Genomic DNA, 19,591 nt, shown 5'->3' with positions numbered 1-19,591 from the left:
CGCGGCTGCTCATTCAAAACACTCGATTAAACAGCTTCAAATCCGGATGCAGCTTCAAACGGTAAAAACAACATCAAAAACACGCGTATCCGAGGTTTTGCGTGTTTTTTATCACGGGAATGGACACAGTCAAGTAATACGTGTTTTCACAAGTAAGCTACTACTTTATATTTGCACTTTAACAGATACTTAATAAAGCAAATAAAGCTCTCTGCCACACAGTGACAGAACTCCCCGTTACATAACGTTATATGTTATATAAATATCCTGCGGGTATCTGAATCAGTCACTGAAGTACTTGCATACATTTAAGATTACACCTGAATGAAAGAACTAAAACCTGAGGCAATCCAAGCTGCCAGTGCTATCAATCATGTAATTTACCTTAATACAGTCAGTATAACAGTCCCATAACTGGTCATCTTAGTCTGCAATACCAGTCATTTAATGCTGGAAAGAGATACAGGTGACCTGCAATCTTCATAGTAGATGTTCGAGTTTCCACCATGCTTTAGGTCTATATTTTTATCACTGATGAAATGAAAATGTACTTTTTTACTTTCTTTAAATATGTTCCTGATCTTATTATGAGCGAATTATCTGTGCATGTTATTCTAAATATAGAAAATACTTGTCCTGTCAATCTCTTATCAAAAAATTGTGACAAATTATTTTAAAAAATCCTCTACCCTCTAACCAGTGACTATTTTTCACAATCAGATCGATTCCTGACAGCTCCTGTCCTGCATTTTTATTGTGTGTGTAATCATCATAATAAATAAAATTATTTCACAAAGCTAACTTCAATCAATTCAACCAAAAATTTTTATTTTTATTTTTCACAGCTGATGGCTGGCTATGGAATCAGAACTGTTGATTGGCTGGCAGGAGGAGAGGGCGGAGCTGAGGGCGGAGTTATCACGTCTGCAGGATGAGTTGGCAGAGAGCAGAGCGGAGAGGGAGGAGCTTGAGTCTCGAGCTCAAGCTTTGACTGACAGGGTGAGGACGGAGCCAGTGACGTTTCTGGTCCATCAATAACAGAGTGAACACATGGCAAGCTTATGATCTGTCTGTCTGTCTGTCCCCATGCTGTTTAGCTGTCTCAGACGCTGGACCCTTCTCTGTCATTATCAGTGCGTCTGGACGATGAGCAGAGGGAATGGCGGAGGAAGCTCAGAGAGGGCAGAGAGAGAGAAGCCAGACAGGCTCTGCTCATTCATAAACTTCAGAACAAGGTCTGAACTCACAGCAACTTTAATAATACTTCATGTACTGCAACTCCTTTAATAGTGCTGGCGAAGGTCCCTGTGGGATTTAATCTTTCAGTTTTAGATCTAAAACATTTAAGGGGAGTTACTTAGTGATTTGCAGTGACAGTGCGAATGGAAGTTCTTTATTCTTTCTTTATACAGTGAGTGTTAGCCATTGCATGACATGAACATCAGTAACTTGGTTCTCAACCTTTCTGACTCCAGTGTCCACAAAAATATCTGAAGCCCCAGATTAAAATAAGCAACTAAACTTAAATTTTAGTATTCCAGGAGTTTAGGCTGTATAAAAATAATAACTTTCTTGATCATTCGTTGTTTTGGCTTGTTTCAAAACTAGTTTTTTCTTATTTTAAATAATTTATGTCATGTTGATGCCTCCTTTGAAGTTTTCTGAGGTGGGCCCTGGCACCTTGGTTGAAAACCACTGCTTTTTGCAAATGAACAGTCATTTGATTGGGTGACTACCAGTAGAAGTGAAGTCACTGGGAGCAGGCATAGTCAAGGAAAGGCAAGATGAAGGAGATGGTAATATTAGGGTTCCCACAGCTTCTGGAAACCTGGAAACATCGAAGAAATTTCCAAAGTGTGATTTTCAGGCCAGAAATGAATAAGGTCTTAAAAGGTTATTGAAAACCCGTTAAAATTTTTATAGTCAATATATCATATCCAGTAATGTAAGAAATACTATTTCTGAACATGATCTCTGTAAAATTATTTAAAAAAAAATTGATAACAGAAAACTGGAAAAGTCGTGGAAAAATCTTGGAAATTAATTAGTCTGAAAGTGCTGCTCTATTTACATACAGGAATATAGTTGGAAACATGTAGCATGTTTTAATTGATAATCAGTCTTTCTTGTTCGTGATATCATGTATTGCTATACAACACTTTCCTCATGTTCTTTAACATCAAGAAAACAGATTCCGTGTCAAACTGTACATTTTTTGTACATATTCTATGGCCAGTTGTTAGGGCATCTAGAACAGCCTCTACAATCAGTCAGCAATAAAAACGCTGTTTATGTGAATGCCTCATTAACCTAGCTATTTGAGAGGACCAATCATATTTCAGTTCATACAGACTGGTATGTGCTCATGCGTGTCAGGTGTTGGAGTACAGGGCTCGCTGTCAGACTCTGGAGCAGCAGGCGACTAGTGAGGAGCGAGAGCTGAGGATCAGAGAGGTGAGACGAGCAACACTCCTCAGTGTTTTCCTGGAGCTCTGTGAGCGCCACATTAACGCTGTGCATTTCACAGAGGATGCTGCGGGACGAACGCAGTGACACACTGGAGAGCACCCTCATCAGGCTGGAGGAGGAACAGCAGAGGTGCAGGAGCAGAGTAAATACTATTATTATGTCTTCAGAGCTTGAAGTCCTGTGACTGAGTTTTGTTTGTTCACCGGAGCAGATGTTTAGGGCTCTCAGAGGTCAGCACTATTCTGCGGAGTCAGCTTAGCCAATCAACAGAGGCTAATGTAGCCCTGCGGGACGACCTGCAAAAGCTAACAGCCGATTGGTCCAAAGCGGTGGAGGAGGTGGTGCAGAAGGAAATCGATTGGCAAAAAGAGAAAGAGGTGAGGAATAAATATTATAAATGATAAAATAAATAATATAATTGTATATTTAATAGGAAAGGTCTAGAGATCGATTCCCAGACAACAGCAAAATCCATTTCTGGCATTATAAGTGTTGCCATAGAAACAGATAATTTCTGAAGCTGTAAATGCAGCAAAATCTCTGTGTTGTCATCTCATGATTACAGTAATTTCAATGTGCAGCATTAAATGCAGTTGTCGGTCCTGAAATATGCAGTGTGTGCATGGCCTTACAACAGGTTCATGAGCTTTTGGTAGTTGCTTAGCAATGGCTCAGTTGTTCAGAGGATTTTATCAGTGCATTAGGGAACGTGCTGCAATATATCGTCACCAAGCAACTGCGCAGTGACACACAAAGTTGAGTGTGTGTCTTCCATTAGTGGATGTGAGCGAAAAGACATTACAGAAGTGAGTTTTATTCAGTACTTTTTTAACTAAATCCTTGTTAGCTCTTTTAAAATAACCTCAAAGATTGCAACCATATTTCACATTGACACTTTATTTGACACTCAGTGGTGTTATCATGCAGTAAACATGACAACATTCAGCATTTTCTCACAACTCTGCAGTTGTAAACATTATCATTGGCACAATGATTTCTCTTGCTCAGGCTGAATTTACAGAGAAAGGCTCTGCAAATGTAGCAGGGAGATGTTGCTGCACTTGCTGCTTCAGGTTTTGTCATTCTTCGACTAACAGACACAGAAGGATGAGTGTTTGTGGCGTACACTGACTGTGCTACCACGTTTCTGACAAACTATACTCTTCAGATGATCCACAATGAAATGTTTCATTGTGTTGTTTCATTGTATTGGTTTCATTGATGCAATATACAGTAAGCAATATTTGACTTATGAAACAAGTTCTTTTTCAGTTCAGTTTTATTAAATTGATTGTATCTTTATTCTGAATACAGGCTTTAACAGGCTACATAGGGAAGGAGCAGACCAGGCTGATGACTTTGTGGGGACGTGTAGTCACTCTCAAACGCCAGTGTCACTCTCTGAAGACGGCAACTGACAAGTGAGGACACAAAAAAACTCATTTATGCTTTCAGAAGCAAAAATATGGACATCTTAGCATCAGGCTAATTGAAAATACACTACCGATAAAAGGATTGGGGTCAGTAAGATTAATGTTTTTGAAAGAAGGTCAAAAAACATTGAAAGCAGTAATATTGTAAATATTATTGCAATTTCAAATAACTCTTTTTGATTCAAATATATTTTAAAATGTGATAGCAGAGTGGAATTTTCAGTCACATGATTAATAAAGCATTCTAATATGCTGATTTGCTGCTGAAGAAACATTTCTTATGTTCACAGTTTGAAAACTTAAAAACATACTTAATATTTTTTTTATATTTAATGTCAATTTAAAGTGTCCTTGTTGAATAAAAGTATTTTTTTCAGTCATACTTTACTTTAAGGTCCGATTCTCGCTATTAACAAAGCATTAATTACGACTTTTGCCTCAATAAGCTCCTAATTTGCTGCTTATTAATAGTTAGTAAGGTAGTTGTTAAGTTTAGGTATTGGGTAGAATTAGAGATGTAGAATATGGTCATGCAGAGAATATGTGCTTTATAAGTACTAATAAACAGCCAATGTGTTAATAATAGACATGCTAAAAAGCAACTAGGCCTAGTTAATATTGAGAAATGGTCCCTATACTAGAGTGTTAACTTTTTTTCTAAAAGAAGAAAAAAAAAAGACACTGACCCAACAGTAGTGTATGTATTCTCTATACCTTCTGTTAAGTGTGCATGTGTTGTGTTTTGTGCTACAGAGACCTGTGGGAGCTGAGAGCTGAGTTCTCTCGTCTCTCTTCATCTCTCCTCTCTGTATGGACTTCTCCTCGATCAGTTCCCACGATGCACCATGACTCCTCTGTAAGTCACTCCACTACAGCGCAACCGCTCTCCTCCTCCCAGGGGCCGCTGTCTCTTGATGATCTCAGTCATGAACAAATTGGCGAGAGGAAGTCGACTGAATTAAAAGCTGACATTGAGTCAGAGACCCTGGAACTCAGGAACAGGTCATTACAGAATTCATGCAGCATTAATTCCACTGCATTATTTCAAGTATTCACAATATATTTGCAATGATTGTGCTGGTGATAAACCGATTTAGAATTCTGATTCCTTGTTTTGTTTAAACATTTACACATCATTCAGGAAATATTTACATATAGTTTTGTGTTCATTACAGTGTTTCAGTATAATGACGTTGTACTTTGATTTTTTTTTTCAGAATCACAGAGCTGAATATGACAATACAAGCTCTTGAATCTGAACGGGGGAAGCAGGAGGCAGAGATGGAGAGGAGACACAGGCAGGAGATGGAGAGAGAAAAAGATCAAGAAAGGAAGTGGGAGAGACAGATAGAACTGGAGAGAAACTTCGAGTCTGTCAGACATGCGGTCACGACACTGGTGAGTCCGATTGAAAACAGGAAATAAATTGTCCTTATTTTAGTGAAGCATGAATGAATGTGTTCTCTGTGTTTTTGTCCAGTCAAGGGTTCTCAGCTCTCAGCAGTCAAGCTCTCTGTCTTCAGAAGATGTGTCCAGTGAAGGATTGTCCTCTGTCCTCTCTGTCATCGCTCAAGCGGAGACTGCCCTGCAGTTGAGACAACAGGAAGTACAGGTTGGTCAGTGTGAAATCAGAATTGACCCTTCCTGGTCTTATTGTGAACAATTCATCAGTGCATGGTTTTCCAAACAAAAACAATGGCTTTATTGTCTTTTATCTTAAAAAAATAACATGTTCTTTAAAATTACTTTCCTTTTTGGCTGATCTAACCTCTTAGTACGCCAAATCTTTTTGTCAGGATGCTCAGATGAGCCTGCGTAGACTTGGAACAGAGAAAGAATCACTGGAGCAGAGGATCATGCAGTTGGAGAGAGAGGGAGCAGAGTTTCAGGAACAGACAGATCAGGGAGCACTGCAGATAAAACACACACAAGAGCTACTGAACAGGTGAAGAATGCTTGATTATCTCGTTATACAAATTCATAAAAATACACTTTTATCTTTCAATATTCCTGAAGGCTACCTTTAGCAGTTAATCTAAGTGATTAACTTCATTTTTAAAAAAGTGTTGTTATATAGCATCTTAGGTTATTTACAAAATATTTGAACTGTATTGGTTATCAGCTAACATGTTTTTTTTTTTTATTATTTATTTAGTGATACCGATCGCTATTGGATATTTAATTTTAGTTTATCTCCTTTCTTTATCTTTACATTTACATTTTAATCTAACTCTCACTTAAAATTAGTCTTTAAAATGCCTGTAATTTAATAACACTGTTGAATGTAAAAATTTTAATTAGAAATATTTTTCATATTGTATGTTATAATATTGCAATACCCAAATTCACTGTTTTAAAATTGAATTGAGTGAATGTAGTGGTTTATCTTTAATTTGCAGTACTGTTTAAAGGTTTGGGGTAAGTAAGATATTTTTTTAAATTAATTACTAGTTTTATTCAGCAAAGTCACATTAAATTGATCGAAAGTGACAGTTAATGCATGTATAATATTATGTATACAATAGAAATAATTCTGTTTCAAGTAAATTCTGTTCTCTTGAACTTTCTGTTCATCACAGAATCCTGAAAAAAAAAAATAGATAGATATATAAAATATAAAATTTATGCAAAAATATATATTTATATTATGATCAAATATAATTTTTTTTTTTTTTTTTTAAATCTTCCCCCAGACTTTTGAACATTAATGTATTTTTTAACAAGATAGTATAGAATTTTGTTAGCGGCCACTACAAATAATTATTGACTAATTGCTATTGGCCATAATTGTACCACTGACATTGTGTGTGTGTGTGACAGTGAGAGGGAGATGGTGACTAGTTTGCGCAGTCAGATAGAAGGGGCTGAGAAACTCGCAGAGGAGCTGAGACAGGAGAACGAACACTTGAGACGACAGAGAGAGGAGGGGGAGGAGGAGAGGATCCAGCTGGAGAGAGAGAGACAGAAACGGTATGCCTGTCCATCAATCACCGTTTAACATTATGCAGAATTCATTTAGGATGTGCGAGTCATTAGAGCCTTGTTCAGTCATGCTCATCATGTTAAATTCTGCTGGTAAATAACTCTGATGTGGTTTATTTGTAAATCAGCATGGAGGCAGAGATGCTAGAGACTGCTCAGCTGTCCGAGAGAGAGACTCGTACCCGTCTGGAGATGCACAGCCTGCAGGGGGCGCTAGAGAGAGAGAAGCTGGACAGAGCACGAGCTGAGCAAGAGGCAGCAGACACTAAAGATTCCTTACTCAAGGTAAACTGATAGAGTGCCACAAATCATTCTCACAATTTCACCAAAACCTAGCCTCTTATATACACTGCTGTTTAAAAGTTTGGGGTTGGTATGGTAAAAACGTCATAATGTGAAATATTACTACAATATTTCATACTGATTTGCTCAAACATTTCTTATTATCAATGCTGAAAACAGTTATGCAGATTAATATTTCAGTAGAAACTGTGATACTTTTTTTAGGACTCATTGATGAATAGAAAGTTCAAAAGAATGGCATTTATTTGACATGGAAATATTTTGTAACATTATAAATGTTTTTACTGTCACTTTTGATCAATTCAATGCGTCATTTCTAAATAAATAAATAAATCTTACTGACCCCAAACTTTTGAATGGTAGCGTAACCGTGATGACATGCAGACACTGGCCACTTTATTAAGTACACCTTGCTAGAACAGGGTTGGACTCTTTTTGACTCCAGTTACCTTAATTCTTCATGGCATAGATCCAACAAGGTGCTGAAAACAAGGTCCATATTGCCATGATTTCATCACGTAGTCGGCTGCACATCCATGATGTGAATCTCCCGTTCCACCACATCCCAATGGTGCTCTTTTGGATTGAGATCTGGTGACATCTGATTCAAGGTTGAAGGTGTTTTGCATTCAGAGATGCTCTTCTGCATACCTTGTTTGTAACAAGTGGTTATTTGAGGTGATGTTGCCTTTCTATCTGTTCGAAAACTGTGGCCATTCTCCTCTGACCTCTGGCATCAACAGGGCATTTTTGTCCACAAAATATTGGATATTGGATATTTTCTCTCTTTCGGGTCATTCTCTGTCAACATTAGAGATGGTTGTGCATGAAAATATCAGTAGATTAGCAGTTTCTGAGATACTCAGACCAGTCCATCTGGCACCAACAACCACGCCACATTCAAAGTCACTATGTTCAGACTGCCAGCAAAAATCTTTTTTTACATTTTTTTTATTTGCATGTCCAGATTTTATCTAGGTGGGTTTTTGAAAGTCTGGAAAAATCTGATTCAAACCACATTTGAAGGTGGTTCATATAGTACTTGAACGAGACTGAAGCCAGCTGTAACTATAGCATGGAACATCACAATATATAACAGTTCTGCACTGCAGCTTGACAGTGCGCTTATTTGAAAAGTGAAAAGATTATTTTTCCTGCATCTGTTTTGAAAGGCTCATCACATATATGTATTCGCCTACGTTGTTACCAAAGCAATCCATGCAGATAGGTTAGTTATGTTTGGACACTGATTTGTGAACAGTCTGCCTGAAAAGATGCGATTTGAGGAAAAAATCTGATTTGCCTGCAGTCTTAAATCACCTGTCTTCATCGTTCTGATGCTTTACTTCAGCAGATTACTTCATATACATAAGCAGAACAGCTGTGTCAATTCGCCTAAAACTCTCACACACTGTCCCTGGGACATCAGGCAGTTCCGCCTGTTAAAATGAACCGATAAAGTTTTGTCCAAGTTGTGTAGTTTCCCATTCTGTATTTTGTCACCCATCCAAACATCTCAATCATTCCTTTATGTTGTTCTCCATTTTCCCTCTCTCCTCCCTTCCAGGCAAGGGAGTCATTACTGGCCCTGTCCTCCAGTCAAACCCAGCTCAAGAGGGAGCTGGCAGAAGGTCGAGATGCCCTGGAGAAGATGGCTGCTTTAAATGAAGCTCTGGCCAAGGACAAGAGAGAACTCAGTGTTCGTGCTCTGCAGGTCTGGCACGCAGGTTTAGCCCATCTTTAGCATAGATCACTTACACTGCCTAGGGACGTGACCAAATCCCTGCAAGCTGTCACAGGCCTCTTGCCTTTAATTACTTGATCCAGAGCCAGATTGAGTTGCTGGTAGGGCCAGGTTTGGGATGGAGGGATGAGAGGTGTGATTTTTGTTTTCCTGACCCCTCAGCTGGAGACGGAGGTGGCAGAAGCTCAGGCCCAGATCCAGGCATGTGGCGCAGAGATGGCAGGTCTGCGCAGAGAAGTGAAGACCTCGTCTCTAGAGGCCAACGAATTAAGGTGCGGCATTGTGAAACAGAGGGACATATTTAAAAGTCAGCTGATGGAAAGGCTGTAGATATATTATGAAGTGCTGAGCATGTCAGCTTGGACGCTTCATTATAATAATGATAGAAATGCAAAATTAAAAAGAATGTATTTCATATATTATAACACTGCTAAACTAAGAATATCCTGATATTGTTTATATTGCCTACCCCTTACCTTTACCTCCTTGTTATGCGCAAGGCAGAGTAAAATATATTTGTGCAATAGGCAGTTTAAAATCTGTAGATGAAGTGTGTCTGTGACTCTAAATGGCAGCTAATCAGGTCCCTAATGAGCTGGTATGAGTTTGCTAGGAATACTAATGAATACATGGGGCTTTAGATGACACTATAAATGTCTGAGTTTGTCTCAACAGCTGTTATATTTGGCTGTAGTATGCTGGCCCTGTGTTTTCACAGCCAGTGATTCTTCACTGCAGTTGTGTTGATGATCCCACTGCTTTCCAGGGAACGAAGAGAGACGGATCTGAAAACTCTGCAGCAGCTCCGAGACCGAGAGAGAGAGCTGGAGAATGAGCTGGAGACTGAGAAGGAGGACAGAGAGAGGGAGGTGACTGCTCTCACAGAAGAGAAGAAGAATAATGAACAAAGGATCGCAGAGGTGAGAAACTCAGACAATACTGACTGCTTGCAAACTAGATTCAGCACACAAAAGAGGACATTTTTGAAAAGTAAACATTGTGTTCTAACTATTTGCAAGTTTACAAGTAATTCTCTCTTTTTGTATGTGTGTATGTGTATTAATCAAAAGAATGTGTTTTACTTAATATTTCCTACATATTCACAAAAAAGTTTGAAAACAAATGTGCAATAATGTAATAAAAAATACTTTCTTTTTAAGTAGAACAATACAAATAATGAAATATTTCACTTATTGTGAAATTAGTTTAACATTGTAAAATAATTGTACAGGTATTTGTTTGTTGAGTAGCTGTGCAATTTAAAGTAAAATGGCATAAAAACACAACATAAAGACTTGAGAAGACGGAGCAAAACAACTGTATACTTACATCCACAATAATATCAGAACGTATAGTACTCACATATAGTAAAGTCTCGTAACAGCATGTAATTACAAAAACACAGATTTGCATTAACAAGGAATGTGCAACAAAGCAACACTGATGACCCAAAAGCTGACGGTTCGGAGGAAATACAGGTATTTAAACAGTGATTGGCAGCATGTACCAGAGCGTTATCTTCCATGATGAAGAATGACAAGCTGTTTGTCCAGTAGGATCTGTAACACAAAACAGACCAACCCACACAAACACACATACATAAACATTCCACAACAAAGACTATTGATTGAGTCCTGATCACCCTAGGTTTTTGATAATGATGGGATTTAGTGTATATTATTCTGTACACATATTCTCCTGTTTATGAATACTTCTTGTGTTTTGGGTCTACTTATGGACAGTGATGATGTATTTATGTTTCAGTTAACTGAGCAGTGCAGCACAATGATGAAGGAGTTGCAGAGTGTCCAGGCAGAACTGCTCAAAGCAGCAGAGCAGCAGAGAAGAGCTGAACGAGAGAGAGACGACCTAATTAGAGAGAGCCAAAGACTAGAGGACACAGTATGTTCACTGGAGAGAGAGAAGGAGGAGCTCACACAGGTCAAAAAGGAACTCAGGTATAATGAAACCGAGTCTTTGTTTCCCATTGAACAACATACTAACAGCTCAGTATTCTTTTATACTAGTCTTTTCAAGCTTTATGAGGACATTTTTTGTTAAACATATTTAAACCTTAGATCTGTATAACTACATCCGAATCAGCTGTTTGAATCATATTTGTACCAATCCCCTATTAGTTTCTAACCTGCCGCTGTCTCTCTTCAGAGGTGTGGTAGCATGCCTCCAAAAGCAGATTGCTCAGGTTCAGGAACAGGCCTCAGGTCTGGAGATGCAGTGCAGTCATCTGCAAACACAGGTGGAAACGCTGACACAGACCAAAGATGTCTTGCAAGGTAGGACTGTTTTATTATAATAAACTTCTCATTGACTATTCACTTTACTGGTCTAATATGTTGGTGTATTTGTGTGTGTAATAAAAATGTAACATTTTTCTCTCTAAATTGTGTAGGAGAGATTCAGTGTCTACAGACAGATTTGGAGAGAGAGACAGCACAAAGAGAACGGGAAAGAAAAGAATCAACGGAGGAAAGAAGGAAGACTGAAAGAGAGATAGACAACTGGCAGTCGGAGTGCAAGAGGATTCAGAAAGATGTTGAACAAGAATCACAGAAAAACAAAGTACAAGCAGAAGAGAGCAAAATAGAGAGAGAAAGATGGCAAAGAGAGAGAGAAGCTCTGAATACAGAACTCGGCCAGAAAGACGGAGAAGTGGAGATACTGAGGAACAAGACTGATGGTTTGTTAAAAGAAAAAGAAGAGCTTTCAGACATCTTAGATAAAAGAAACACAGAACTTGAGAAACTACAAACGAAATCAGCAGCAGAGCTGAAAACAGCCAAAGTAAGACTGAGAGAAGCGTGTGATGAGATTGAGAGATGGAAGGAGAGAGAAAATGAGGTTCAAAGAGAGAAAGAAGAGTTAAATCAGAAGTTTATAGAAACTGTGGAAAGAGAAAGTCAGAACCTCAAGATCACAGAGAGAGAGAAGGCAAAGATGTCTGATCTGCTGAAAAAAAAGGAGAATGAAATACGAAAGAGAGGAGAGGATATCGAAGAGTTAAAATCGAAAGTCCAATCACATGAGAGAACAATTGAGAGTCTGGAAATAGAGTTACAAGAGAAAGAGACCTTGGAGAGTAGATTAGAAGCCCTGGAGAAACACAACACTCAACTGAAAGAGAGAGAACTGGAGAAAATAAGAGAAAATGAAACCAAACAAAAGAAAAGAGATGAGCAAGAGAGGGAGAAAGATATGCGGTGGAGAAGACAGTTAGAACAGAAAGATGGAGACTTGATAGAGCTCAAAAGCAGAAATGATGAACTGATGAGAGAGAAAGAACATATCTCATTACTCGTGGAAGAAAGGGATAAAGATGTTGAACAATTACAAACTATGTTGTCCACAGAAAAGATAACTCTTGAACTGCGACTGAAAGAGGTGAAAGACAACGTGGAGTGGTGGAAGAGACGAGCTGACAACATAGAAAAAGTGAAGGAGAGCGTAAACCGGGTTGCTGAAAGAGAGAAGACCGAACTAAGAGAGCTTCTTACAGAAAGAGAGGAAGAGGTACAAAAGAGAGAAGAGGAAATTGGTGATCTCAAAGGTAGAATTCAGTCATTAGAGGTCATCATAGAGAAACTAGAGACTGATGTTGAGCAGAAGGACGAACAACTTAAACTTCTAAAGGAGCAAAACTCAAAGATGAAAGAGAAGGAGATGGAGAAACAAAAAGAGGTGGACAGGAAGCAACTGGAGCTTAAGGAACAGGAGAAACAACTGAATAGAGAATTAGAAAATCTCAATACCAAAATGGAGGCAGTCGTTCGAGAAAAAGAGGAGACACTAGAAAGAGTGGATGAGAGAGATAGTGAGATAGAAGAATTACGGGCAAAACTTACACAAGAACAGAAGATGTTCGAACAGAAGCTCAAAGCAGAACACGAAGAGGTGAACAGGTGCAAAGCCAAGTTAATTGAGATGGAACGAGACTGGATGAACTCAGAAGAAAGGGAAGAAGAGAGAAGGAAAAGACAGGAGATTGAGGAAAGAGATAAGGAGCAGATACTGAGAGGAGAGCTCCTTCAAAAGGAGACAGAGTTGAGGCAGTTGAGACTGAAGATCGATGAACTGAACCAGGAGAATGAGGAGGGCAGGAAGATAAGATTGGAGCAACAAGAAGACCTTGAACGCCAAACTGACCTCCTACAAGACACTAAGGAGGAGGCACAGGCACTGAAGAAGAGTTTACAACAAAAAGAAAAAGAGGAAAGGGATAGAGTCCACCGTGAGGAAGAAGCAATGAAAAGGCTGAGAGAAAAGCTGCATGAAGCAGAGCAGAGGAATCTTGACGTTTCAAGCAGTCTACGGGAGACTGAAACGGCACTGGAGAAGGAAAATCGTCAACATCGAGAAAAAGAGGAGAGACTTACGAACTGTAATCAAGAGCTACAACTGATCAGGCGTGAGCGAGATCAAGAGAGGGAGACTGTTGAAGATTTGAAGAAACTAATAGGCGAACATGGCAAAGAGGTAAAGACACTGAAGGGAAAACTGGATGGACGGTTAGGAGAGTTGGGAAGGTTGTCACAACTGCTGCAGGAGAGCCAAGGGGAAGCACAAGTGCTTGAATCCAGGGCAGAGAAGAGTGAAGAGGAGAAACAAAGATTGAAGAGGTCTTTGAGTCAGACTGAAGATGAGAGGAGGCGTCTGGAGACCGAACTGAGAGATGAAAAGACAGAAGGGGAAAGGCTGAGAGCCAGGCTTGAGGATCTGCAAAAAGGTCAGCATATCCTGATGGAGGAGAAGACGGGACGCATGGAAAAGCTTGGGGCTCGAGTACGAGAGCTGGAGGAGAAGAGAGACCATCTCTCAGCAGAGCTTCGCAGGAAAGAGCGAGAGATTGAGGCTCTGAGAGATGAAACGCTTCGAGAGAGGCGAGACAAGGACAGGATAAGCTCTTTGCTGAATGATGCAAAAGAAAGGAAAGAAGCTCTTGCTGCCCAGGTGGATACTTTACAAGAACAGTTGATTAGTCTTTCAAGAACCAAAGAAGAAACCAAGTCAAAAATCCAGGAACGAGAAGAACAGAACCAGAAGATGAGAGAGGGCCTGATCGCTGGCCTTCAGGAGATGGCGACTCTGAAGGAACTGCTAGAAGAGAGTCATCGTGAGGGAGAGAGACTCCGGTCCATGATGCAGGAAAAGAAGGACGTGTTGGTCCGAAGCAGAGAGGAAGGTGTTAGGGCAGCACAGATTGAAGCCAAAGATCTTCTACTCAAAGTCCAGATGTTAGAGAAGCAAAAACAGGAGCTTAAGACTGCCCTTCAACTCCAAGAGGAACAACTTAGGAAGAAAAACGAGGAAGGTTTGCGAGAGAAGGAACAAATGCAGCTAAGACATGAGAAGCTAGAAGAAGAATTGGCGACCATGAAGAGTGTAGCAGAGCAGAGAGAGGCTGAGCTGACCAGAGCGAGGGCTAGAACGGACATCCTGGAAGATCAGAGGACTGAACTCAGCTCTTTGGCAGCAGAAAGGACCAGAGAAGCAGAGGAACTGAGCAACAGATTCAGAGAGCTAAGACAGGAAGTGGACAGACTGAGAGAGGACAGAAGAAGAGAGAGTAAAGACTGGGAGGAACTCAAACGAGAAAATAAAGAGAAACAAGGTGTGTTAGAGGGATTGGAGCTCCTTAGAAAAACAATGAGTGAAAAGGAAAAGGAAATAGAATTGATGAAAGAGAAATATGAAAATGAGAAAAGAAAAAGTGAGACATTTCAGCAAGCGGAGGATCAAAACATAAGACAACTAGAATTATTGTCAGAGAGACTCAAGGACAAAGAAACTGAGCTGGAGAGTATTCGAGAAATGGCTCATAAAGAACAGTCAGCAAAACTTAGATTGCAGTATCAATTTGAAGATGAGAAAAGAAATACCACGATATTGAGGGAAAAAATAGAAACCTTAGAGAAAGAGAAACAAGAGCTTGAGACCAAAATGGAAGAGGATTTACGTAAACTTAGAGAATCTGAAAAGAAAAACAATGGAATAAGGATGGATAGTGGCCATGGTACTCTATCAGACTTCCTAAAAATCAGTGCTGAATATCAGTCTCATGACAAGTTGTTAGAGACAGACACACTTAGAAAGGACCTTACGAAAAAGGAACAGGAAATCGAAAGGTTGAAGACCAAGGCTCAAACCCTACAGACTGAGATCAACAAACTGCAATCCACAATAAGAAATGAGAACATAAAAACTAGACCACCTGAGACTGGGGAACAAATGTCCACTGTCCTTTTAGAAAAGGAGGAGAGGGACAGACTCCTCAGAGAGAAGGACGTTGAAGTATATGCTCTGAAAGAGCGAGTTGAAGAGCTGAGTAAAGACAGGGACCGTGTCAGGACGGCTCTAGTGAAAACTGAATCCACGCTTATTTACTATAAAGAGAGGCTGGAACAGTGGGAGCATAAGAGAAAGTGGGCAGGAGCTGATACATCACAGGTCAGTAAGGCAAAGACATCTTTCATTTGAAATAAAATGTGTTGTTATGGTCACAGATAAAAATACATATTTGGCCTTGGACTCTATTCAGACACCTGCTGGTGTGGATGCTGCAAAAGCTGAAGATTTCTGTTACAGAACATCAAAATGGCCTTTTTTCAATCAACCAAAATTTGTGTATTCTGTGACTGAAACTGTCCAGAAACACTGGGCTGCAGAGGAAGTGAGTAGTATTTGGCTGGTTAATAAAAACTACTGAGTGCACCTCTATAGATAAATTAGTTTAATTATCTAAGACTATTATCTGGAACTCTCTGTTGAGCAGGGACTGTGATCCTAAAATAATTAAAATTGACCATTTTCCTTTCCATTCAAAAGTTTCGGTCAATAAGGTTTTTTAAAGAAATTAATTAACAAGGATGCAATAAATTGATCAAAATGGGCAGTGAAGACATTTATAATGTTACAAAAGATTTCTATTTCAAATAAATGCTGCACTTTTTAATGTTCTATTTATCCAGGAATCCTGAAAAAATGTGTAATGGTTTCCAGTATTAAGCAGCACAGCTGTTTTCAACATAAATAATGATAAATATTTTTTTGAGCAGCCAAGCAGCATATTAGAATGATTTCTGAAGGATCCTGTGACACTGAAGACTGGAGTAATGATGCTGAAAATACAGATTTGCCATCACAGGAATAAATTACATTTTAAAAATCTTAATTATTAATTATTTATTTATTTATTTATTTATTTATTTATTTATTTATTATCTTAGTTATTTTAAACTATTTTTAAACTTTTATTCATATTTCACAAGATTAATATTACTGTGTTTTTGATTAAAAAAGCCTAAGTGAACATTAGAAACTTATTTTAAAAACACATTTAATTTTAATTTTAGGCTTAGTTTCCATAAATGGGTGAGTGGACCGAGGAGGGAGCTTCTTTTGAGCCATAGAATATTTACTCTTTTAGTTCAAAAAAGTGATATCAGTCTGTTTTTCATGACATGCCCCCTTTAAACACTATACAGTGAAATTTTCGGTTTGTTTAATTTTAATAGGAGAAAGAGCTTGAACCAAAGGCCCAGTCCGTAAATGAAGTGGAGACAGACTTGGCAGTGCAGGGGCGTCTCTCAGCAATGCAGCGGGCCGTGGCACAACTGGAGGTGGAACAGAACCTTCTGCAGAAGAAAAACAATCATCTGGAGAGGAAGACTGAGAGACTACGAACTGAGCGACAGCACCTGAGAGAGACGCTGACACAGGTATGTGCACGACTCACAAAGGGACCATGTATTATGATGTCAGAATGATTCATACGCATCATGATTACAATATATATTTGGCCATCACCAGGTTGAGCTGGAAAGGGGGAAACTGAGGCATCAGCTGTCACAGACAGAAGCTGGAGTTCTGGTATGATGGAGAGAATACATTTGTGTTTTGTTCTGGTTGTCTTTCTGTGATGGATTGTCACAGAAGTACTTATTTTTATTACAATATATTTTTGTTAGCTTTAACAGCCAGTGTTGTTTTAGTATCATTTATATACTTTGTATAATATTTATTAATATTTTGAATATCTTAAAATTTATATATATATATATTCACATTTCACATTAAAAATATATTTCACATTTATATAAAATCACTACTTATTATATTATTATTTTTTTTTCTGTTTTCAATGTTAATAGTTCTGTGCAGCTTTTCTTTACTTATATTTCATGTAGTTGCCAGGGTAACATTGATAATTTTAAGTTTTTTGTTATCTAATATTTGTTTTATTTTTATTTTAGCTGTATTTCATTTACCGAAAACATATATAATAGTTTTAGTTAACAATAATAATGCTTTTAGTAACATGCTAATACCAAACTTTTTTATTGCAATCAGTTGTTTTATGTGTCTTTTAAGTGTTAATTGCTAGTGAAAAGCAAAAATAGTTCAATATTGTGCTGTATAGGCCCTGTCAGATGGTACTGAAAAGGAAGAGCTTAAGCGTCTCAGAGTCCGAGCCAATGAGCTGGAGGAACAGGTTCGTTCTAAACACTTAACACAACAGTTCATTTGTATTTTGACATATAACAGCATCAAAACTCAAACTTAATTTTCTAGGTTCATCATCTTCGTCTCCTGTTGGCCGTGGACCATCAGCAGAGGGCAGAGTTCATAGACCGCTCTCTGAAGAACAGCCAGAGTCTGATGTCCCTGAGACAAGATCTGAACGAGTCTCTAGCTGCGGTGTCCCAGCGGCCCGTCCCCTCAGTGCTGGAGTCAGAGACACAGAGGCTAGACAGGAGCATCAGAGAGGAAGAGCTGCGCTTGTCTCTCAGCCAAAGCTAAAGATATAAAACACTCCTTAATGTCTGATGACTATTATATAGTTCATTTAACACTATATTTTTGCACTTAATATTAATCAATTCTGGCTGTGAGCCTACGATTTATTTCACACTCAGGGACTGAAATTGTTGTACAGTTACTTTACATTTAAAAAAAAAAAGGCATTTCAATATATATAATAAAGCATTCTTAAAATGCTAATCAGCTACAAAATATCATCTTAAGGCAACTATTTTAACTATTGGCAAAGGTCAGGTTTACGTCTGTCAGATAATTTACAGATAATTTTATAGCTGAAAGCTTTGCAGTCGTGTTTACAGTACTTTTCAAAGCTATTCTGTCAGTATTATGCGTGCAATATAAGCAATCTGTTTAATGAAATGTAATACTGTACTGTTTTTTTTTTTTTTATCTTCATTTTTTAAATAAACTTGATTCAGAATTACATTTTTGGATATTGAGAAAGCCCGGGGTATTGAGTTTGATTCCCAGGGATTGCATAAACTATTAATAATATACACTGAATGCAACAAAAGTTGTTTTGAGTAAAAGCGAAATGCATAAATATAAGTACTTCTACAATATTTGTACCATCAGATCTGTGTGGCATGTGTGACGGCTTCTTCTGAAAGCCAGCGTCTTAAAATCAATTACAGAGCACTTGACTTTAATGACAGGATTATGTAATTTAAAGGCGCTCTAGCTCTTGGGAGGCCTTGTTGCTTTGCCCCATGTGAACTGTTACAGCGTGATAGTCACCAGGGGGCGCTGTTGCATGGAAACATTGTGTGGCTTCAAGTCACCCACATAGCTAAACCTTCCCCATCCTTGTCGTAGTCTAATCTTGCTCAACTTTGACAGTTTCAACCGCAATCAAAGTACTCTCTTCATCTTCAAAATACCAAATAAAGAAGTGACTGGTAACCTTTGCGACTGGCACGTCATCTGACTGAGATGTCGTCTATGTGGGTGAAACTGGTGACGACATGACTAGGTCATATTTCAAAGTAAATAAAAAAAAATCTATAATTTTATACGTCTTATTCGAATTTGTAGTCAGATAAGTATTTACGTAAAAATATTTAGAAAGAAAAGCAGATTAACTGAACTCCTACTTTTCCAACTCTTATTGCATAATAACTATTGCATTGTAATCATTGCGTAATTTATAACTTTTAAAAAAGATCATTAATAAAAACAGTTTCTGCCAAAATAGCGTAGTTAATATAGTAATTACGGGTAACTACTGGAAAAAAAAGATAATTATGGGATTTCTTTTAAACAGTGTAAAACAGGGAGTTCTCAAAGACTCGAAGACAATTCTCAAGACACTCCATTTTCTATCAGAAATAGATATTTCCTCTGGTATTTCACAGAAATTGACAACGTTGCTTGTTTTCGAGCTTTTTTTTTTTTTTTTTTTTTTTTTTTTTTTTAACAAACTGGGAATGTTTAACGTTAGGCCTATATGAATAAACCACGATTAATTTTCTAAATTCCTGAAGATCCGAGATTCTCATTCTGTATATGTTCTTCAAAAGAAGAAAAAACGGTGTTCACTGAGAGGGAAAAAGTCGTATGATTTCAGTTTACATTTTATTTTTACAAAGTAAAAAGAAAAGGACCGTGATAGCACAACGATAGAGCAATTCTATTATATTTCTATAGCCTAGGCTATGTATACTCGGTACATATACAACTATTGCCATGGTTGTTTACCTGGTATGAACAATTTAGTGTAGTGTAAAACCAATTTAAGTGTAGCAGGTGAGGTGTTTTTGGCGGAAACTATTGTAACCAAGGAAAATATGTATGTGTGAGAGGGGAGAAAGAAAGCCAGACAACT

At 38.3% G+C, this 19,591-nt stretch overlaps 1 protein-coding gene across 1 annotated transcript; it reads left to right on the top strand.

The window, feature by feature from the left end:
- The first annotated feature begins 4 nt into the window (after positions 1–4).
- Positions 5–19,161, top strand: si:dkey-230p4.1 (centrosome-associated protein CEP250). The gene is made up of 23 exons (XM_042730997.1): positions 5–152; positions 846–999; positions 1,098–1,235; positions 2,377–2,454; positions 2,528–2,598; positions 2,681–2,846; positions 3,784–3,890; positions 4,656–4,904; positions 5,120–5,300; positions 5,383–5,514; positions 5,699–5,847; positions 6,723–6,872; positions 7,013–7,169; positions 8,755–8,901; positions 9,094–9,203; positions 9,698–9,851; positions 10,696–10,889; positions 11,098–11,225; positions 11,342–15,393; positions 16,461–16,664; positions 16,756–16,815; positions 17,366–17,437; positions 17,518–19,161. The coding sequence occupies exons 2-23, from the start codon at positions 859–861 to the stop codon at positions 17,743–17,745; spliced, it is 7,068 nt and encodes a 2,355-aa protein (XP_042586931.1). The 5' UTR covers positions 5–152; positions 846–858; the 3' UTR covers positions 17,746–19,161.
- Positions 19,162–19,591: the final 430 nt, after the last annotated feature.

Source organism: Cyprinus carpio, chromosome B9, assembly GCF_018340385.1.
Source record: "Cyprinus carpio isolate SPL01 chromosome B9, ASM1834038v1, whole genome shotgun sequence".
NCBI lineage: Eukaryota > Metazoa > Chordata > Actinopteri > Cypriniformes > Cyprinidae > Cyprinus > Cyprinus carpio.
Note: the sequence above shows the minus strand (reverse complement) of the source record. Positions and strands in the feature narration are given on the sequence as shown.